Consider the following 23,725-nt stretch of genomic DNA (forward strand, 5'->3'; position numbering starts at 1 on the left):
CATAGATCTTGTTTGGGTTTTGTGGGTGTGACTGTGTGTGTGTGTGTGTGTGTGTGTGTGTGTGTGTGTGTGTGTGTGTGTGTAGATCTTATTTTAGGCTTTATCTTTGGAAACAGCAAAAACCTCTAACAATGTCTCAAATTATCCAGCAATTAAGCTGGGAGAATACCTGAGGGGACTCTTTATGACAGCAGGAACAATTAGTGAAGAGACACAGTCAGACACCTACTACCCTATCTGGAGTATGTAGCACTCGGCCGCTCTGGGAATTGACAGTCGGCTTCTACGAATGATGGTATGCTGATATCGCACAATTATAATGCTGATTACAGATGGCTGTGCCATCTGAGTGTGAGCAACTGTACTGCTAAACTACCCATTTCTGGGAATCTGGGTGGTGAAAGGCTCTGAGTCCTGCTGACAAGACTTCGAGGAGGCAGACAGAGGAGATAAAATTGGAAATAGGTAGCTTTTCTGTGCTCCCTGCTCTCCCCAGGGCCCAGTGTATCCTCACTGTTTCTTGACCACCCAGAGATGCTCCCTGTGAGCCATTTTCACAGACAGACTGCGTATCCCAGGATCTTTCTTCCATCCTCTTACTTTCCCTTCCTAGGGGCCCTGCTCAAGTTTCAAAGTTCAACAGCAGAATAAATTCATAGCAAGATATTAATGGCCAGTAAGACTTAATACATTACGCTTTTAAGGTACACCGGATCCTCAGAATCTTTTGGTGACCAACAAAGGGAGACATCAGTAATGGAAATGTCAGGCTGTTTACTGGCCCCAGACTGTGCTATTGGGTTCTGAAATCATCTCTCAAGTTTTACCACTGTATCTATTTCACCTGTGAATTAAAAAAAAAAAAAAAAAAAAAATCTTGGTGAGCTATAAATGGGAGGGGTTGGTAATGGACAACAGGAGGGACAATTTTTTTTGTTTCCTTTTCATTCCAACTTCCAAAGCATTTAGGAACTGAGTGAATTGTTGAAATTGTTGCAACAGGAATGCCATCAAGTAACTTGGGTGTGGAATGTCACGTTTGTCTTATTCTAACTTGGCCTGAATGAGTGGATGAAGGCGAAACAAATTGCAAAGTGTGAGTGCTTATTAGACATTGTCAAAGGAGCAAACTAGACAAATGGAGGCCGCAGAAATGACCAGTGTTAAGCAGAACTAGGAGGGTTGAGACTTGCTGAAGCACCAGGAGTGTCAAGCTTCGTCAGCCTCTGCCGATCCCAGGGTCCCTGGGGGTTGAGGGAGAACGGCCATTCTCAGCACTCTGTGGACAGCAGGGAATGGGAGATCCGGGAATGGGCACTGAGGCTAGCAGGACTGGCCCCTCAGATACGTGTTGGAACCACTGAAGAGCACCTGGGTTTTGTAGATGTTTAGCCACCCACCTGACGCTGATGTTTCAAGCAGAACCTGGAGGAGGAGGGAGGCCTCTGCCCTGAATGCGATGGCTGAGCCATCTGGCATTGCAGCTGACCTGGAAACAAATCTAGTACATTTCAGACCTGAGTTACAGCTGGCAGGGGGAAACCTTGGAGACAGGTGGTTCCCTCAACAGCTGTACTTCCAGTTAGGGCCAGCAAGAAAGAAAATTTCATGCTCATTGAGCCTGCCTGGGTTTTCTGGGATCTCTCTTAGCTCCCTGACCTTTTTCTATCATAATTACCATGTCGGGGCAAATAATAATACTTCTTCCTGCCTTACTGAGATAGTCTGTGCAGGTCAATGAATCTATGATTTTAAGTGAATATGTTAAGTGATATATGAATAAAAAACGACTATGGCCGTTAGCTGGGAGAACACTCATAGAAACAATAGTCTGTCCAATACATTTTCATTTTCAAAATGTACCCAGGTCCCATTGCAGGAGAAGTACTGACTTCTGCATGGAAGGTGACTCTCTAAATTTGGAGGTGTCTACTCTGCAAATTTTAAGATAACTTAGCCAAACACTGTTTTAATTAAGTGAGTCATTATGTGTGCACAATGAAGTTATAAACCATTTTTAAGCCCAGTAAAGGTAAAAAACAATTTGTTTTTGTTTTTTTTTTTAATGCTGAATGAAACACTGTGGCTATATATGCACGCAATTTGTAATTTGAGGGTATATGGAAGATCTTAGGCAGACATGGCTTTTATTTACTGACTTAGAAGTAATAAAAGTAACACACTGTTCCCTAACTCATTCAGGAGCCAGATTATGAAACCAAAAGAAGACTCTTGGGGTGATATTTCCGGACTTGACATCTATCCCAGGACCCCCACATCGGTACAGGTTGTTCACCACATGGGAACACCCAAATGAGACAGGGAGTGGGGCAGAAATGCAGCCTCTGCTCTGCCTTCCAAGCTGCAAAAAGGGGCAATGTACACTTGGAGGTGGGACCCCGTTTTCCGATCAGGGTTTTCAAGCTGCTTGCCAAGCCGAACACCTGTGGCGCTGAGCTGCAGGTTAGTGGCAAGTGACCCAGCAGTGACATCACCCATGTCCTCTAGAACATCCTGCTGTGGTGTTAGGGTAAGACTGGAGCTTATCTTGGTGTAATCTTAAAAAATCTGTTTTAAATGGATAGTTTGAAGAGGATCCCTAGTAATCAGCTGCTGAGTTCACTATAGCAGGTACACAGGCAGGGCAGGCCTGGGGTGAAATTGGTAAGAGCTGGAGATTTGGGGTATCTTCCTATGTTCTCCTCTGTACACTAGTCAACCTTGTTCCTTTCTCCTCCTCAGTCATTTTCCCCAAACTGCTCACACACCATCTTCAGACTCGTACTTCTGGAAGAAAGAAAGTAAGAAAGAAACAAACAACAAAAAAGATGCCCTTCTATTCAACGGAAGAAACTTGTTCTTGGAGTAGCCAAATTGATAGTAAAATGTAAATGACTAAGAATGATTAAATGTCTCCCTCCCCCAGGGTGGCATTTGAATACTGGTGTAGCATCTGGACCCAAGGTTCTCAGGGACTTTGGCCGAGATTTAGTCTGGGTGAGAAGGCAGGTATGCTTCCTCCATTCCTCCACCCACTGTGTTGCTAGCTCTGCTGGGAGGCCCATGTAGTCCCTCCACATGCAGCTTCTCTTTTCCTGTTGCTTTCATATTCTCGTTGTGCTTAGTTCCTCTTTTTCAGTCCCCTGTCACCACCACCCCCTTTTTAAAAGGCCAGTTTGAACTTCTCATTCTTGCCTCTGAGCATTTCTTTTTTATCTCCCCAAACTTATTCTTCCTCAGTTTTCCTTCTTTTCAGCCAAGCAAACTGCTCCACCTCTATATCTTTTTTAAATTATCTCACCCCAGGAAGCTACCTGCTTGAAGTATCAGATTCTGCCTCTTTTTTTTGAATCTGTATTAAGTGAAGTTGAAGTTCAGAACTTCTCTGTTGCTTCCTTGCCTGAAAGCTGACTCTGTAATCCTAGGAGAAGGAAAGCAGAACTTGTTGAGAGTGTTTGTTGGAAGCATTCAAAAATCTTTTCCTTTTTTTTGTTTTGTTTTGTTTTGATACTAGAGATTGAACCCGGGGGGGGGGGGTGCATAAGCACTGAGTCATTTCCCCAGGGGAACCCTTTTTAATATATTTTATTTAGAGAGAGAATCTCACTAAATTGCTTAGGGCCTCACTAAGTTGCTGAGGTTGGCCTTGAACTTGCAGTCCTCCTGCCTCAGCCTTACAGACAGCTGGGGTTGCAGGCATGTGCCACTGCACCCAGCTCCTGATATTCTTTCTGTACTAAGCCCAGTACAGCATGGTTGGTATTTTTCTCTCTCCAAAAATGATTACAACAGATGACTGGAAACTGGGACTTTCCTGTTTGAATTTATTCCTTGCATTGAAGCAATTCCTGAAGCTTCTCTGGGGCTTGCATTACCCCAAAGAAGTTAAGATAGCTAGTTAAGTTTATCAGTTTAGTAAAATATGGACCATCACATATTTAAACTTAAACAGAGCAGGGGCATATGAACCCTGATTAAAGAAGTCAAAATAGCTGACGCACAGGCCGTATAAAAATGGTCAGTCTGCCCATGGTTCTTTAAGGAGACTTCCTAATTGTCTGTTATCTCCATCAGTCATTCAAATGATACATTTGAAGGATTTCTCATCTTTGGATGCCTGGCATTTTTTTTAAATGCCAAGAAACCAAGGAGGCACCTAAGGTTTTGCATATTGAAGCTTGGTAGACTGGCTGAATCCAGTGTGGGACAGCAGGTTCGGAATGTCTTTTCCAGATGAGGAGGGAATTTGTCTTTAAGCATGCAATGTGTGGGGTTGGGGATTTAGCTCAGTGGTAGAGCCCTTGCCTAGCACGCACAAAGTCCTGGGTTCGGCCCTCAGCCCTGGGGGAAGAAAAAAAAAATGAAGTGTGGATGGCATTGCACTTTATTTTCCCCTACTCCACTGAATGAGTTTTATTTTGAGATATCAAAGTGTCAGCATGTGATTCTAAATCTTCGATGGCTTGCTCTGCCCTGCCAGCTCCCTGCCCCCAAACCGTTTTGTTCCATTTTTTTCTCGGTCTTCTTTGTGTCATTCCCCTAAATAGAAGCGACATCGGGGCCTTAGTTCATTTGTCTCTGCCTGTTGCCCTGCTGTAGGTGAAGCTCATACCATCCCTCTCTGCCTCTATACCTTAGGAGCCTTTCCTAAAGTTGAGGTGAAAAGTCCAGTCTTGGTGAGCAGCACTTTGCTTCATCTTTTCCCTCATCCTCTATTTACCAAAGAAGGCCAGGCAATATCTTTTTCCTTCAAACTTCTCAACTGTTTGTCTACTTCCTTTTACAAAACCTGATCGAACTGAGAAATTTTATTGCTTATTAGCAGATGATCAACCAGTATCTTCATAAGTTGGAGAAGGGGACAGCCACCCCTCAGGACACCATTTTCTTTGGTGCAGGAAGTTGAGGGTCTCTGCCAATCTGCTCTTGAGGGGCTTCAGACTTGGCTTCCACCAGCACTTTGAAAAGAGGAATCTGGAGTTGTGATATCACCATATTTGGTACACAGGCCAGAGTCTGCGGACATCTGTGGGGCACACACCCATTCATATTGTAACTTAATTTCTAAACGGCTCACAATATAGCCTTTCATTCTGTGTCCCACAAGGAGTGGGTGGGCGGAACTTTGTGTCATGTACCATGGTAGAGATAAAGAATATGGCACTACTAGTCCAGCTTTTTAAGAAACTTATAATCCAGTTGTCTAAACCTAAAAGTGTTTTAAAAGTATGATGTTCTAGAGATACTCTTTAAGAAAATTATAGTTAATGTAAGTTGATGCAATTGTTATTGTGGTTTAAAAAAAAAAAAAACTCCTTTTTAAGTGGTTGTACGCTCTAAGTCCCATTAGCACCTCACCCAGCCACCAACTCCCACCCACATTCCTGAATAGCTGTATTCCAGATAGTGGGCGCACAGTTATGAATTGATCTCCAATGTGGGTAAAGCTAATAAATGTGATTTAGGATGAAAGGTACTGTGTAAGTGCTTGAGATGTTGTTATTACTGTTCTCATGTGCTTTATTATTTTTAAATTGTGCATCCTTTTAAGTAGATTATTTGTTCGCCACAGTCTCCATTATATCTAAGCAAAGCATTCACAGAAATTTCTAAAACCTTTTCATTTCTCTCTGTAGGTTGTTGTTTCGTAACATTTTATACAAGAAAAGCTGCACTTGAGGCCCAGAATGCACTGCACAATATTAAAACTTTACCTGGGGTGAGTCGGTTTACTTTTGTACCAAAATCACTTTATTGCTTGAAAATGGTCTTTTCAACTGAAGGTTCTAGTTATGGGTTCTTAGTGCCAAAAATGACTTTGGTCTTTTGAGGAGTGTGGGCTGACCCCTCTGTTCCCCACAGCAGCCAAACCCGCTGGCCAGCCCATAAAGGCGTGCTGGCATTAACTCCGACGGCAAGAGCTCTCACATAGCCTGTCCCCTGGTTAGAAAATCAGAGTGACCCCACTGGGTACAGCAGGTGCCAAAGGGTATTGGGTGGGCTGAGATTTTAAAAGAAAAAAAACAACCCAATACACACAAGCGAAGCAAATGGAAAAGTAAAAGCTTTTACTCACCAGGAGCCCCTTTTCAAATTTAGTCTTTGGATTTTTCTTTTGAAAGGACAAAATGTACCCTGTACAGCCATAATATTAAGCCTCCTAATGATTTCTAAACAGTCAATGGTGGTTAACAAAGTCAATGTTTTAATGCCCAATTTGGGGCTTTGTGTTGATACAGAACAGAAAATACAAAGCTTACCATCTTTTTTTTTTCCATTTCCTTCACAATAATATTTGATGATTAGTGCAATTCACTAGAAATGAACCAATGTTGCATACAGCAACTTCATCCGAGTATTTTATTCTTAAGGGACTCTGTGGTATTTTTGTACATTGCATGCTGGTATAAACTTCTGAATGCTGTTCAGATATTTTCCCCATTTGCCCAAATATCAGTGATGAGTTAATTGTGTAACATAACAGTATGCATTGGTTATGATGAAGAACTTGTGGGAAACCTGTGATGATGATGATGATCTTATTAAAATCTGATTTGATAAGAATAAAAGAAAGATCAGATAGCCATTTTTGAGCAAATAAAAGATCAAAAACCTGATTTGATAAGAATAAAAAAAATATCAAATAACCGTTTTCAGGGTGTGGCTGCATGTCACAGTAAGCATGCACAGACGTGTGCACATTTTAACATAGGCACATGTAAGTAAGTGTCTGTCTTATCCCCCTTTCTCCCAGAAAACATAGCATTTGTTTAATTCACCCTAGACCCTGAACATTGTATGGTATTTATAGTGGCAAGATGCTCAATAAAATATTCTCCAAATATTAGCTCGTTAATTACCCCAAAGTAATAAATCTTGAACCTTGATCTTGAATCATACCACTTTGGTTTTCCCTTTTTTTTATGACAGCAAATCAAAGAACAGAAAAGCAAGTGTATGTAACTAGGACAGTCCCTCCCAATTTAACTACTTCTCCCTGCAACTTCCAAGTTGGTTTTTAGTAAGGCTGCCGTTATTAAAGTCTAAGTGCTTTGCTTAGTGACCTAAAGGGGGGGGGGAGTATTTCAGTTTCATTCTCTATGTAAATGGAATTTTTATAACGTAATTCTAGAAGATTGCAGTGTTAGATCATATTATTGAATGAAGCAACCAAGGCAGATTCTGGCTGAGCCAACAGTAGAGGAAAATAATTTTTTTTTATTCCAGATTTTTATTCAAATGCAAAGACCACTTTGTGTTCCTTCTCTTAAAAATAAATGCTTCACAATAATGAGCATACCACTCTGTAGGTGTGTTTTAAGAATTGCTCGAGATGATGAATTGTTATTTATTATTTAAAGTATAGTATAGTTTGCCAAATAGCACCATATTCTAACTGAATGCAGAGCTTGGTTAATTTGCATGCATCCCCTCCACTAGAAGCACAGCCTGAGCATACCTCTTCCTGAGGAGATGCTCTCCAGGGATCCACACTGGTGTGGATAGGGCATGTCGAAGCACATGGAAGTACTGATGATCGTACATCTGTTTGGGATAGCTTACTCTGACCCTGTTCTCAGTAAACAAATAACACCTTCAGTAATTTTTTTTTTTTTAATATTGCACCTTTTCTTTCCCCTTAGAAATTCTGCATGTAGAATTTAGAAGTGGCAACTTTGGAGACCCATTATGAAGGATAGTAATTTGGAAGCTGGAAAAGCTCATTGGTAGATTGTTTTTGGATTTGTTTTTTACCCATTTCAGTTTTATATGTCCAATTACTTGAGACAGGGTAAACAAAAACTCGAAGTCAGATCTCATTTGTAAGGCGGATAGCCCTTACAGTGTGCAACACTTGCTGTTGCCATTTCAAAGTGGTAAATGGGGACAGAGGTCCACATCTCCCATTTGTGTACAGCTTGATCTGATCAGCATCACCCTTAACAGCTGCAGGAAATGCATGAAAGTGGTTGCCTTTCAGTTATGTGCCTTTGGTGGACAGGAAGAAATGGGACCAGACATGAAAGATTAATGCATATTCTTGGGGAAAAAAATATTACAGTGTGCCTTGCTGTTTGATTACAAGCCTTGGAATTAGTCAACATTTCCATAATTCTAAACCAATATACACCTGTTTTCCCACTGTGATGTGAAGGCACAACTTAATTTAACAGAAACCCTGCTGTGCTAAACCTCTCATTAAATACCAAGTGAGTTCGGTAATTTAAAGTTGTAGCACTACTATTTTAACTGGTTGCCTTCATATTATGAAATTAATAAGAAATTAATGATGCACTTTGCCATATGCCTTCAATTTCTTTCTGAATAAAAATAAAAGGGATAAAGAAAAATGCATCACCAGCTGACACTTTAAAGCTTTTCTGGTTGTAATCATTTTCCTGCAGATAAAATCCATTAAAAAGGCACTTGCTGCCTTTTTTTTCTAAAGTGTCCAAAACTTTCAATTTATAACAAGATCAAATAGTGCTGGGTTGTTTTCTTCCTACCCACCCCCCATGTAATTTTCTTTTGCAGTTGATGTTTTGAATCATAAGGAACTTTTATCATGCAACCAAACTTAATTAGTGTTTCAGGGTTTGCTTTTTCCTTTATGCACCATGTCCCTGTCTTGAAGGGAACAAAGGACTTGGTTGGTACAGGAGGGGAAACAAACTGATAGGATTCTCTGTTTTGCAGGGGAGCTTGTCTCCTCTTTGATTTTAATTTAAAGGCACCCTCCTTTTTATGTGCTTCCTAGACTTTGGAGACCCTCTTTCCTGGGGGCAGGAGAAAGAATGGGGGGATTGAGGTACAGGATCAGAGCCTTACTGATCAGTGCAAAATAAGTGGGGACACATTTCTCAAAACTGGCCTCTTGCTATGTAACGGAGAAAGATAACAGATCTTATATCTTCAGAAAGTTCAACATAAATCCCAGAAATATAGTAGTTGAAATAAAAGAAGTAAATTTTACAGCTCACCATGGACAGTAAGGAATAAAAGACTGGGAGTCACGTCCTTGGTTTGATCAAGCGCTCTAGAAATTGTTGCTTGATGCTTAAGCAAAGGATCAGATCTTAGGTTTGGTGCCCATTTATTATTGGTATTTCATGAGATTAATAAACCACAAATGATGATTGAGTGCCTACTCTGTGCTATGTACTAAAGTAGATATTGGAAGGAGAGGGCAGACAGCAAGCCCAATATAGCCTCCAAGTGGCCTATCTATAAGGATGGACAGTGGATAGGCACCTACTACATGCTTGGTTTGTGCTTTAGTGCTTCTCTGCTTCTGATGAAATACTGGTTCCATGCATGACTGTCCTTGAGATCCCTACAAAGTAGCACTTTTACAGCCTGAAGGGATATGATAGCTCTGTGTGCTTGGGCTGGGCTGCTTGAGGAGCCTCTGACTGTAGTGCAGCATTATTAGATCGGCATTTCCCACTGCCGTGCCATTTGCGTTCTCCGACAAACTTTGGTTGTTTCTGCTTTCATGGTGCCACAAACTGGGTGTGAGGAGAGCCTCCTTCATTGAGCATTTCAGGTAGGCACCACTGACAGGTCGTGCCATTCAGCAGAAATGTCATTGTCTATCATTATGGATCCCAGAGAGAAATCCTCATAAAAGCCACCTGGAAGATTCATTTTATTTTCATGGACCTAATTTAACTCTATTAAAAAATAAAATAAAATAAAAAGACCTTGAATGAAGCACAGAAAAACTACCAAGACCTTTCAATAATCAGATTGTCAAGGCCAAAAATCCTTGTGCCAATGTCAGCACCGTGCCTTATGTCATTCCTTTTTCAAGGTCTTAACACATATCGTCTCCAGCAATAAGGCTTTTTGATTGGAAATCCACAGCAGTGTCATTAGAGCATTCACTGTATAAATTAATTTAATTAAGGATGTAATAACAGAGAGGAATACAGTTTTGAAAAAGCTCTTAAATTTTAACAGCAAGGAGGAATCTGGAATCTAAATGTCTTGTAAAATATTAATTGCAAATTTCTTCCAGACATTTTCTCTGAGTATGCCTCACCCTTTTCTTTTTAGAATCACTACCAGTTTTATTAAATGCAGTTTATATTAAGGAGTTACTGCCCTAAGAGAACATTTGTTTAGCGCACTCCATTTCAGCGGTGGCTCACTGGAAGGTATTTTATAACAACACACACACAATCTGAGCAAGGACGACACGTAGATTTGAGATATAAAAATAAATGAGCCTCATCCAGTGGGAGGAAGATGTAAATAAAGTGGCCTCCTGGGACCTGCGTGTTCACCCACCAGAAGTGAATGGGCCTTTTCCTGGCCTGCCCTGGAGATGATTTACCTGTGTGGGCAGGCACCTTCTCCCAAGCGGGCTTTAGCTCAGCCCTCTGTAGGATTGTCCCTGTGTCCTTTACTGGTAGAATCTGGGGCTTACTCTTTTCAGCAGAACAGCTTGACACTTTCTCTTAATTTCCCCATTGTAATATATTTAAGGTACTCATTTTCTTTGAAATGCCTCTCCTGATATCTTTAATGCCTTTGATCTCAGAGCCATGATTATTAATATTTTTGCCACTATCACCACCATCATTATTATTGCTGTCATTATCTCTCAACCCTCATCTCCTCCAGACATGGGAAATTTTCTCCTACAATGCTCCATCTGAATCGCAACCAAAGGGATTTTTTATTTTGTTTTGTTTTCCTCAGATGCCTTTCATTTAAAATTGTTAGCCGGGGGTGGGGAGGCCAGGATATCTGTGTTCTTTAAAATTGTTCACAATGGAGCCCCTTAAAGTTGTGTGTCCTGCGTAGCACAGAGAATATCCATTCATCCATTCAAGAAACATTTATTGAACTTTAATTGTTTGCCAGGCACTGCTCTAGGTACCAGGGAATACAGGAGTGCATCCATGACCTTGACAGCTGAGTCACCAAGAAACAAAGCCCATTCATACACAGTGAATGTTTACTAGAGAGTTATTTTTGCCCACAAATACTCTAAATGTTCCAAAATATAGACAATGTCGATTTATGTTCTTACATGGCATGTGTAGAGTGGCCTGATTTGTTTCATATACACAGATCTGTGTATTTATAAATGTATATCCTTATGCACCTTCACACACACACACACACGTACGCACGCACACACGTGAATATCAGTTTAAACAGATACAGGAAGATAGCACTTCAGGTTTCATTTTCTATGCGGCTCAGGACACATTCTCACTTTACTGTTGTCAACTTTATTTTAGCCTTAGTGAACTATCTCAGTTCCTCAGCATAGTGATAGTTCTTACGTGTAGATTAGGATTGTGGCTGAGTCATATTACAAGGGGAGGTGTCCTTGAGAAGGGCCATGTACTTGTGATGCTCCTTGCTGTCCATCTGAACAGTAGAGTCAGGGTCACTGCCCTGAAAGCCTCTGGAGTCTGGGGAGCAACATTCCGTATGAGACATTGTTTCTACATGATAGTTTCTGTGAACTCTTCCTAGGTAGCAACCCAACATATGAAAAGTGTTTGCTGTGCAACATGTAAATAGGACATCCATTTGTGCACTCTTTGGATTTACACTTATAGAGTTCAACCTGGGCTGAAATATTTGGCCTCATGGGACTGCATAAAGAAGAACCATTACCTTGCTGTCTGTATTGCTTCCATGTAATAATTGTCCCGCAGAAATAAAAACTGAACAAGGGCTGGGGCTGAAACTCAGTGGTAGAGCATGTGCATAGATAGCATGCTTAAGATCCTGGGTTTCACCCTCAGTCTGTCTGTCTGTCTCTCTTTCTCTCTCTCTCTTACACACACACACACACACACACACACACACACACACACACAAGCTAAACCAAAAGGTAAGTTCTTTTCCTTAAGAATGACTTTTCTATGAATTAGAGTGCCGTGGTTTAACTGTGCAGGAGTCCCCTCAGTGCGGAATCCCCTTCCCACTCCAGCAGCCACACCAGGATGAAGGAGTAGGGTCAAGGTGGGGAACCAGCCCCAATTGGGATTCAGCCATGAACCACACGATTGTACCCAGCTCATCAGTTTAGGACGGAAACAGTTGGAGGATGGAGGGGAACCCTGAGACCAGTGTTTCCCATCTGGGAAGGTATATTTTCATACCTCACAAAAGACCATGGGAAGTTGTTTATTTCACCCATCATGAGTTTTATGTGCCACCTGAATAGTGGATGGGTTTGCAGTGGGCTGACCATCTACCAACCCAGTAACTTTAACTGGCAATCATTTTCTATGTCTTTGATTAACTGAAATGAAGAACTGGGTGCTTTTAAAACATGACTCATTCAATACAAAAACGTCTGTGGGAGAAGATGAATGACAATTCCTGAGTGGTAAAAGGTTGAAAAATGCCAGGATGCCAGGAGAGGGTCAAAGCAGGAACCCACAGCCCTGATTTTTTAAAATTATTCACAATGGAGTTCTTCAAAGTTGTGTGACCTGTGGAAGGTGTTGTTATTTTATTTTGCAAACAAGCATCATCTCAATGACATGCCTCATTAATAGGAATGTTGTGAGCACTTACAACAGAAAGTCTAGATGCCCCGACACTGGTTCCTGATCAGATTTGCAAAATTTCTCTTGTCATTGTTTGAAGGATGTTGGCAACATGTCATTATTATCATGTGAGGGTATGGTAGGGGGACACGATGGCAAAATGAAGGAATAGATTCCAGAGATAATCATTTCCCTATGATAGTACAAGAGTAAATTGGAATTGTTAAGTTCACTTACGTAGACCCCAGTTTCCAAAAGACTGAGAAGATTTCAAAAGAAGATCGGGGGCGGGGCAGGGTGGGGGGGAATTCATGAAGTTGATTAAAGGTCTGGATGGAATTGCAAAGAAAGAGGTTATGATGGTGAAATGAGAAAGGAGGACGTTTGAAATAAAATTGGGGTCTCTAAGAATTCATCACTTGACTAGAACTTGAGTCCCTTGCACAGGAGTGGAGCACAGCTCAGCAGACTGTATCCACCTGAAATGGGCTGGCCAGTTCAGGGCCTCAAGCTTTAGGCCACACACAGTTATGACCTGGGTGAGCATGGAGAGAATTCTCTTGGGAATCCCAAGGTTTTCCCCAACCCAACAAGAAGCAGAGAATAACTGGACCTGGGGAGGCTGAGGCTGGGGGCAAAAGGATCCTTAAAACTGCACTGCATGGCCAGATGTGGTTCATTCAAGAGACTGACGCTGGTCACCTAGGAGGAGGCAGATAGGAACAAAGCTTCTGTGTTTCTCTTCTTGTTTTAGCCATAGACTATCATAGTACCAGGGTGCTCGAGAAGTCTCATTAGTATTGTGACATAAGCTGTTAAAGTTGTTTTGATATTAAAACATATTTCAGGACTATATCATTATAGCTCTCACTACCCATAAGTCACTGAGATGAAAAGATGAACAATAAACCTTGTACGTGCAGAACAGGACACTGTGACAGATGTTCCTTATACTCTTGGTTGTTCCTGGCCGTCATTGCTTCACTCTTCCACCAACACTTTAAAAACACTTGAAATTCCTTCCAATCCTCTGCAAGACAAAGTGGTCAGACCAGGACTCTTAGAAGAAAAGTCCTTTTCAATCTTGTGGAATGTTCTTTGACTTCCTGGCCTTGTGGTCATGTCTTGGTTAACGGGGGGAAAAAATAGACCTGTATGACCTGATTTGCTTCAGTTATTGGTTAGGATTTGAGAGTAACATTTTAGACAAGTCTGGGTCATTCCAGACTCACTCAGTTGGAGATTCTCTAGGTCTCTGCTTCCCTGCCCTCTGGTCAAAACCTACCAAGGAGCTCAGCACTCGGTTTTCTCACCAGGGAACAGAGGAAGGATAAGGAAGGGGATGAACTCCATCCAGCAAGTCAGCCCGATTCCTTGGTTTGGCGTGAAGGGGTGTTTGGCCTATTGAGGTTTTAGGATTACTGCTGGATTTCCTTTATCTCTTTGATTCCAGCCCCCCATTAACATGGATCAGTGAGTCATCTGTGTTTGCAAATAGCTTTACAGGTTTTTTTGTTTGTTTGTTTGTTTGTTTTACCTGTTATCCCTTCTAAAAATATTTCGGGTGATCCACTGAAAGTGCTCACCTTGTTACACTGAGGACACCTGAGGTGCCAGAGCTTCAGTTCACTTCTCTGACCTTCCCTAGAAAACCAGTGATAGAACTAGAAAGAAAGGCCTGGTTACTACTCCAGTAGCTTGGCCTCATGGCAGTGGGTTTAGGCCATTGTCCACCACACTATAGGGAATGAGAGACATGACTTGGGCCAACATAATAACAAAAATCTTAAAAGTAGTTCCTATCTTCAGATTTCCCATATGGAGACTCCATAACTTTAATTTTCGCCGAGGCACATGTTGTATAGTCCCCCATTTTAAAGCTAAAATTCAAAGAAAATGAGTGACTCATTTGGGGTGACCCAGCTGGTCACTGAGTTTATAGGCAGTCAGACTCAAACCAGTGTCTCTGGACTCTGAAGCCAAGGGACTTCGTACCCTGCTTGCCAGTCCTGGCTCTGGATGGCATGAAGGGGTCTCACAAGGATCACATTTACCCCTTTGGGGGTTGTTCCAAAATAAAATAAGAAGCCTCCCTCCTTCCCATTACTGCAGCTCAAGATGCAGTATCCTGAGCTGATAGTTTGGGCTAGCTGAGACATGCCGGTCCCAGCTGGGTGGGATGGAGCCTGGGATCAAAAGTCAGCCAGACACCCTCCCACCCCCCTCGCCACCACCACAAGCTCATCCCACTACAGCAGACATTTGACACTCGGGGACTCGGCATGGTCCTGGACATCAAGCCGTCCTCTCTTGTGCACGCCCAGGTCTTGTGTGGCAGGTGAAGCAAAGTGTTTACTTGACACTAGGGTACAACATTACTAAGTCAGAGCTCTCCGGGAGGAAGCTACAGCTCAAAGACTGTCATGACTGTAAGAGGAACTGCTTTGCAAAAATCATTATAAATGCAACACCTTTCTTTGGAGGAGTGTAGCTTTAGCAGCACCCTCTCATTGACATTCATGTTATTAGGGTGCTTTTCTTTATCTGCATCCACAGGCTTTGAGGGCCAGCCCACAATCTGCATTCTAATGCCTCTCTCCATCCAGCTGGCCTCCCTCCCCTCCCTCATCTCTCTGCTTCCAGAAGGGCAAGGTAGGCACCTGCAGATCATCTCAAAAGAGGGAGCAGAATCCCTGTTACCTACAACCCCAAGCATGAAGCAGCAGGGAAAAGAGGAGGCTGTGGCCATGGCCTGAAGTTGGGAAACAACTAGAAATTTCACCCACCCGCAATCAGCACACCCTGCTGCCCTTAAAAATGCCTGGAAGCCTTCAGAAAGCAAATAGTTCTACTCAGTTATTTTATTGATGAGGAAACTCCAGTCTCAGCAGAGAAGTCCACATAATCATCTCAGCTTCTGAACCTGCCACCGCTGCCAGTGAGGAACTGGACACTGCTGTAATGAGGCACTAGGAAGTGGAACCACCCAGCAGACACAGTGGTGTGATGAGGTGGAGCACAGCACTTCCGGGCCAGGGCTACAGTCCTGGCCTCAGTGACGTCAGAGTCATGGAGACTCTCAGCAGAGGTGCCTCTCACTGAGGGTCTAGAAGCTTGGACACTCCTGCCCTCCTCTTCGCATCCTGCCATCTGCTCCGTTAAGTCCTTCCAGAATATTCTCCCTCTTCATCAAGAAGCAGGTTAGGATGAGAAGCAGAAGCAGAAGCATTAACTAGGATATTAAGTGCTATGGTTAGTTCTGTCTGGCCATCACTTCCTGGTCTCTTGTTTTGGCATGGACTCAAATGAGTGTCACGTTTGGAGGCAGAGGCTTAGGAGACTTCCACCACTCTGCTAGTTGTCAGAGGAGGCACTAATGCTGGTATGGTGGGCTTTGGAGCCTGGAGTTGGACCAAGAAGTGCTCAGCAATCTTTAGGCTCACCTTCCGCCACACTGTCATGCATCAGGGACAGGAAGGACTAAGTAGGTATGAAGAAAACATTCCTGGAAACTCGCCTCTACTTCTGAGGCCTAACTCAGTGACTGTAGATCATAGCACTCGTGTGTGTGTGTGTGTGTGTGTGTGTGTGTGTGTGTGTGTGTGTGTATGTGGGTTATTTTTTTTGGTACCAGGAATTAAACCTAGGGACACTTTAGCTTTACCACTGAGCCACATCCCCAGCCCATTTACATATTTTATTTAGAGACAGGGTGTTGCTGAGTTGGTTAGGGCCTCACTAAATTGCTGAAGCTAGCTTTCAACTTGCAGTCCTCCTGCCTCAGTCTCCAGAGCCAAGCATATATTTTGAACTACGAAATCCAACACTTCATATTTACCCAAACACATATTATTGTTTCTTTAGAAGACCCTGTATTTAAACCAGAAACCGTGTCAGATATTTTGCATTAAGTTGCATATGGAATACCACCTACAGTAAAAGTACTGTCAGCAAGTCATAGGAATCAGAAAGCAGAAAGTTAATTGCTGCCATTGCACATGTTTTACATGCTGGGTATAAAGTCAACAGCAGTTATAGAACTTCAGGATAAGTATATTTCTAGAAAAAGTTGCTTCTGTAAATGTTTTGTCTGTGTGACTGCCGTTTTCAATGACTTCCAGAAATTAGATAATTTAACCGAATAACAATAAATGTTCAATTAATGAAAGTGGCCATTAACATTTATTGAGTGCTAACTATGTCCTGGGAACTGTGCCAAGAGCCTTATAGATACTGATCTTATATAAATAATAAAAAAAAGTTTGGTTTTGGATTCTGGTTGCCTTTTCAACTAGAAGTCTGTTGTTCAAGTTCAAGAGAGTTAAAGGGGCAATACCCATTAATACCCAGTGTCATTACAAAACTTTTCTAATGACAAATCAGTGAATATCTTTTATGGCTAATGATCAACCTACTCCAACTAGATTTAAGTACAGTAAGCCCCCTCATGGGGATGGGGGGATGCCCATGAGGGGGCTTACTGGATCTGAAATCACAGATCGTACCAAACTCTGTATATGCTATTTCTTCTTAGACTTGCATACAGTACAGTGTCGATATGGTAGACAAAGGAATGATTTGTGTCCAGGCAGAACTGAGCAAGACTTCATCATGCTATTCAGAATGGCATGCAGTTTAAAACTTATTCTTTAATTTCTGGAAATTTCCATTTAATATTCTCAGACTAGGGTAATTGAAACCCTTGACTATGGGTAATTGAAACCATGGAAACCTCTGATAAAGGGGCCTGCTATATGAAGTAAAAGGCAACTTCCAGTCCATGGAGACTGACCTCAACCTGTCTTTCTGTCCTTTGCTCATATCTGACTTAGTTTACAAATATTAGTAGAGCCTATCATTTAAGTAGGCGCAGAAGCGTTAGCCTAGATTTTGATTAGTTCCATCTTTTATGCAGTTCATAGAGGCACTAACTAGAATCACAACTCTCAAAAAATATTCTCACAAGTACCACAGAACCACTTGTTAGAGAATCTCAATTACTCCTCAGTCACCACTGCCTAGATATAATGCCTCTATAAGTCATTAACAAAATCTAAATATCAGTAAAGACAATTAAAAATAAGAGTCAAAAGCCGGGGAAATCCTAAAGCTAATTGCAGTCGATTTTTGTTTGTTTGAATTTGTCATATGGGCTAATAGAGGAAGAAAGGGCACAGGGAGGAAAGCAGGCCAGAGCCAGTGACACGCTACAGGCACAGAAGCATAAGTTATTTAGCCTTCTCACTTCACAGATGAGGAAACTGGAGCCCAGAGAGCTCAGCTATAGCTGAGGTGAAAAATGTCACACAGCCAGTTAGCAGTGGAGGCAGGACAGCAAATCATGTCACTCTCTACAATTTATCTACAAGATCACGCCAAATGCATTATTTTAAAACATCAGAAATGCAGGGCCCAGATTACCAGTCAGTCCATGATGTTACCCCCGCCAGGACGTGAGGCTGTTGAACTTGATGCCTCCTTTTCTCATTTCCATTCTCTAAGAAGGACCCAGGGAGGTTATAATAATATTCTTCCCAGCCATTTACCTAAAAGGAGGTAGATGCATTTATAAAGAATTGATGAAGAGAAAGGAAAGTAAGTGGTCCTTAATTCTTAAGTCTAGTTGCATTTACAACTCAGGCAACTGAGGCTGCGCAATAAAACTGCTTGCAGAGCTTTAAAAAGTACCTATGGCTATGCAGTACCATAGGCGAACTAAAGAAGGATCTCTGGACTGGGAGCCTGGTGTCGGTATTTTGAAAGCACTACAAATAAGTCCAGTGTTGAAGCTTGTTTGAGAAGCACTGATGGAGGAATGAGCCGTCATTAACCCCAAGGGCTGGATGTTGATCAACTTGTTTCCCAGGTCCACCCTTCATGGGGGCATACTCTTATCTCCTGACCATCTTCCTACAAGTACAGCATAGTTCTGCTAACTCAGTGTGCTCTGTGAACTGGCAGCATTGCAGTCATCTGAGAACACATTAAAAATGCCCAGACCTGCATTTAAATTGGATCCCCAGGGCTGGGGTTGTGGCTCGGCGGTAGAGGGCTCGCTTAGCACGTGCAAGGCCCTGGGTTCGATTTTCGGCACCACATAAAAAGAAATAAATGACATGGAGGTATTGTGTCCAACTACAGTTTATATATATATATATAAATAAATAAACTGGCTCCCCAATCCTTCCAAATGTACACAGGTGACTGTGTGAGGTATCAGATGTGTGAGCTTGATTTTGATAGTCATTTCACAGCGTATCTTAGCTACATATCAAAATATCACTCTGTGCATTGTAAAAAAATAAAATTATTTGAAAATTAAACCTGGGTGATACATACAGTAACATTTGAGAAGCATTGTTCAGTGGGGCTAGGCCTTACCAATGCTGTTTTCCTGGATCTCACGGTATACAGAAGGCAGCCCTGAATGTAAGGAAATATGCACCTCTTGCACCCACTGAATTGGTGTGTACTAAAGAGGAGCAAGATCTGCTGTGGCACTGAGGTTTCACCTTCCTGACTTTTCAGATGTTCTAAAGGTGGTGTAGGCTAACCTTACCATCCAGGACAGAAGGTAAAGCAGTGAGTAGGAATAGGAGAACATCCTGTCTTCCACTATCTTCAAATGGATGATTACCTCTCCCTTCCCATCTGTACTCTAAAACCTGAATGGGACTCACATGGAATTAGGACATCCCCGACTATTAGGGAATAAGTGGAATTGGTACTATTTTTAGCACAGTTTTTTCTGGCCAGAATAAGCTAATTCTAACGCATGAGGAGCAATTTTCTGCCACAAAGAGTTAATCAGTAATACTCAGCAGCCCTTTTCCGCTTTGTAGAAACCATAGGAGTGTGGGCTCCCTGCCGCTTCATCATTCATGGATTTGAAATTCCTTACCAGGAAAACAAAGCATTTATTATCCTGTTTTTCTTGATAACCCACAGCTTGAGAGACTTTTGCTGACAAAGAAAATTTAACTACCGTATGAATGCTAGAGTAGAATGCTCCACGACATAAGAAGTATTAGATATACACACATCTCTCTGCAATTTGGAAGGCTTGGAGAGACAGTCATCTGCCCTAAGCTCTTGTGACATATCCCTTTGAGCTTGTTCTAGATTCCTATCTTTACTTCTTGTGAATCTGGAGACGCTTTTCAGATTTTGAGTTATTCTTAATCACTTAAAGTACAGCCAACAACCTTGGTAGCAATCTGTAAGCACCAAAATCATTTATTTTTGCATAAAACTGAAACTGACCATGGCTAGCGTGTGCCTAAATTAGCAGCACTGATTATGAGACCAGCATCAATGAGTGAGCTGCAGTTAGCTGACCAAATAAGAAGCAGGGATCCAGGGACAGAGGATCCATGTGGAAAAGGAGGCAGTGGAGCAGGAGAAGCAAGAGCATATGTCCCAAGAAGAAATCAGATGCAAGGTCCCACACTGACTCATTAGACCTGCACAGAAAAGAGCATCTAGGAGGAGTGCGTACGGTGGAAGAGGAACACCAGGCTTCTCTTGGAACTTAAAATACAAATAAGCATGATCTGTTTATTTTGCTCATGAAAGCCAAGCGACCAACTCTCCAGGAAGAAATCCTGCCAGCTGAGTGTGTGGCCTTACAATATAGTTCACCCTTACAATCTTCTACCCACTTTTGCATTTTGGTATCTGAGTGGAGCTGAGTTAATAGATTTGAAGCTAAAAAAAAAAAAAGCCTGGGGGCTGGGATTGTGGCTCAGGGATGGAGCACTTGCCTAGCACATGTGAGGCACTGGGTTCAGTCCTCAGCACTGCATAAAAATAAATAAAGGTATTGTGTCCATCTACAACATAAAAAATTTTTTTAATTTAATAATGCATTTTTTGGAGATTTATAAACCTTATTTTCTGGTCAGCGTCTGTGCCCTGGTCAGAGAACCTGAATCTCCTTCACCCTTAGTCTTGGGAAGAAGGTTAGAAGTAGGTTGCTCGTCCACATCAGGATCACACATCATAATCAGCAGGTCAGCTCACTAGTAAAGATAAGTCTGGACTCTCGAGCTGCTTGACTAACCACAAAATCTCCTTGTTGTCTGGAAAGGAAGGAAGGAGCAAAACTAAAGATGCTTTAGTCCTTGTGCCAGTCTTTGGTAGCACTTCTGAGATGTGCTTTGATGATGACCACGTAGAAGTGGGCTGTCCTGGTTTTAAGAATAGATTCGTGTTATATTTTTATGTAATTGGCTTCAGAGGAGATAGGAACGCAGGCTCCTAGATGCAAGAACATGCCGTGTACATGTCAGCACTCTGATGAGAGGCAGATCTGTCAACGGCAACTGTGCCAAGCGCCTGGTTCCCAAAAATAGCATCCCACGGTCTTATATAACCACAACAGCACTTGTCGCGCGTAGATGCTGTAGTTTGTATGCTTCGGGTGTGTTCTCAGGCATCCAGTGTTGACTTTCTTCCCTAAATGTGATGTGCACTTCAACTTTTACTGCTATGTGGATATGAAACATTTCCAGTGAAAAAGCTTTGCTGAAAAAGATCAGATGCACTTTAGTCTTTTATAAAACTCTAAAGAAACGAAGGAATGAATAAACCCAGATGGTCAGACCCAACTTGGATTTATGAAAGGGAAGGTTGGCTCTGAACGCAGAAGGAGCTGTCCTGGAGCAAATTTAGGGTAACAGCACCACAGAAAGACCACCCCAGCACCTTCATCTCACAGAGAAATGAGACGTCATTCACGACACTTTCTCCCCAAATACGGGAATTATAGTGTGATGGCAATCAGAGAGTGTAATGAAGTATTAACTGTAAGCATCCGTGTCCTGACAGTTCTGTTTTCATCCCTTCCTTCTCAAACTCCATCACCGCCTTAGGTCCCTGTCATTCATTCTCGTGACTTCTACAGCCTCCCTAGGCTACTGGCTGGCATCTCTCCTGACATCAGACTTTTCTGCTAAGCCCCAATCCTAGATATCCATTATCTGTTATGGAACTGCTCCATCCAAATGGTCCACAAGAAATTCTCATACTGAAGTCATTCTTTTCCTGCCACCAACCAGGGCCTGTCTCAGTGAAGTCGAGCAACCAAGACAAAAGCTAGATGGCAGCCTCACCTTCTCCTCTTCCCACACCGCCCCATAATGTCCCCCATTTCTGGTCAGTGAGGTAATCCTATGTCCTACTGTAGTTCCCTCTCTTACCATTTGGGACCACAGGGACCGGACCACAGCTGTGTGAAAGCACAAGGAACTGGATGGGGGGGGGGGGGCTTCGAGATTGGCCCTGTGGTAGCTCTGCTCCTGGAATGGGCACAGATGGGGCAGAATAGAGTAGGGCACTGGAGTTGTGCCCTCAGCACACTCGGCGGGGTGCGGGGGAGAGCGTTGCGTCTTGTGGCAGGAGCAAAACGCGACTGCTGAGTTCAGAGGGGAGAAGTCCACATCAGGCCCCTTTTTCCCTTCTGCCTCTAGGACATTCTTGACCACACATTCTACCCCATCCATCCGACACCACACTCCCGCTGCCCCACAGTTCTGGGTGGGAGAAGTAAGTATCCCTTTATTGTGGTCCCCTGTTCCATGGGTCTGCATTTATCCTGTCACCTGCTGTACCTTATTGCCCGCCGCTGTTGACACCTCAGTCTCTTCCATGCTCAGCTCCAGATTCCCCGGAGCCTTCTCAGAGGCCAGCTTAACACCCTGGGCCACAGACGGTGTTCAACAAGTGTCCGCTCAGTGTCCTCTCAACATCCCCTCCTCCCATACGTGTGTGTGTGTATGTGTGTGTGTGTGTATGTGTGTGTGTGTGTGTGTGTGAGAGAGAGACAATGTGTATGTTCACCCATGTGGGTGTATATAAAGCTCTAGAGTTCTTCACAGACTGGGGCAGACTATGGTCTCTCTGGGCCCCACCACTCTTCAACTCTACAAAGTAGAAGCACAAGGCAAGCCATGAGTACATGCAGTTCACCAGGGACTTTTGGCTGTAATCACAGTCTTAAGTGAATGAAGAAAAGTTGTGACCATAGAGTACTTTACAGGTTGCTGTGCACATTCATTTATGTTATCTGGTGTTGTTCCTGCATTCACGCAGCAAGTTTTCTGACACAACCTTTTGTTTCAAATGTGAGTTTGCCTGGGCTGGGGATATAGCTCAGTTGTTAGAGTGCTTGCCTTGCATGCACAAGGCCCTGGGTTCCATCCCCAGCACCCCCCCAAAAAAAAAAGTGAGTTTGCCAAGGCTTAAAGGGGTCAAGTGATTTACTAAAAGTATTTGCAGTTGGCAAAACCAAGATGCAAACCCAGACCTTATGATTATGTGGCATTCTTTCTACTATAAGACTAAGAGCCCAAGCCTCCAAAGTTCCTGTTGAGTGCTACATGTCCATACTGTAAGAAATCATTAAAGCATAAGAGACCAAGACCAAATGCTATCCATAAATAATTTTTAGCTTGTTCTTTATCACTCCTGCAGTTTTGTCTAGTGTATTCCTTATCTAAGTTTGCCTTCACCACTTAAATTTTGGCTCTATGATATGTATTTGGAGACCAAAGCCCTGAATTTGACATGTAGAAGAGTGAGCTTCAGGGTAAGGGTATTTATAGAACAACTGAATCGTCATAATTTCCCTAAGCTCTGCCAATGAGTAATTTCCAAAGTTGGTAAACGATCTCACACATTCAAGTAGAAGGTGGAAATCAAATTGAGACAGTGAAATGAAGCTCAAACTCATAAAGAATTAGCAGTACCGGAGGAGAGATCTTCATTTGGCAAAATATCAACCAAAGTTAGTGTGACTTATAGAAGATGAGATGAATAAATATAGCTGCTAAAAACAATATCAGATGTCTTGCTCAGATGTTTAATGGATTTGCATTTTAAACATGGGTTCTATGAAATAGCCCTTAAGGCATTTTTCTAAACTTGTCCTCTATTTTTAGCAGGGATTTTCTTTTTTTTTTTTTGGACCAGCCACATTCATGAGACAGAAAGAAAGGGACTGACTTAATCATTTCTGCTTACACATGATCTTAAAAAGAAAATTACCTTGGTTATCCACTTTCATTCACTTAGTACAAATCCCAAAGGCCATGGAGATAGTTAAATAAATAAATGGAAAAAGAATGCTGAATAAGGTATTGTATTTATTTGTCTGCTGAAAATGAAGTTGTCGCCGCTAAACCAATCAAATCATACATTTT

The 23,725-nt window shown here is 42.4% G+C and overlaps 1 protein-coding gene across 31 annotated transcripts in view; it reads left to right on the forward strand.

Moving 5' to 3' along the window:
- The window catches only part of Celf2 (CUGBP Elav-like family member 2), a 780,843-nt gene that overhangs the window by 662,151 nt on the left and 94,967 nt on the right, over window positions 1–23,725 (forward strand). For all 31 annotated transcript variants that reach the window (XM_078023205.1, XM_078023206.1, XM_078023196.1 and 28 more), the window contains one exon: window positions 5,637–5,719. In XM_078023205.1, coding sequence (XP_077879331.1) covers window positions 5,637–5,719 — 83 coding nt within the window. The remainder of the gene's footprint in view (window positions 1–5,636; window positions 5,720–23,725) is intronic.

The sequence above is a fragment of the Ictidomys tridecemlineatus genome, chromosome 10 (assembly GCF_052094955.1).
Source record: "Ictidomys tridecemlineatus isolate mIctTri1 chromosome 10, mIctTri1.hap1, whole genome shotgun sequence".
NCBI classification, from domain to species: domain Eukaryota; kingdom Metazoa; phylum Chordata; class Mammalia; order Rodentia; family Sciuridae; genus Ictidomys; species Ictidomys tridecemlineatus.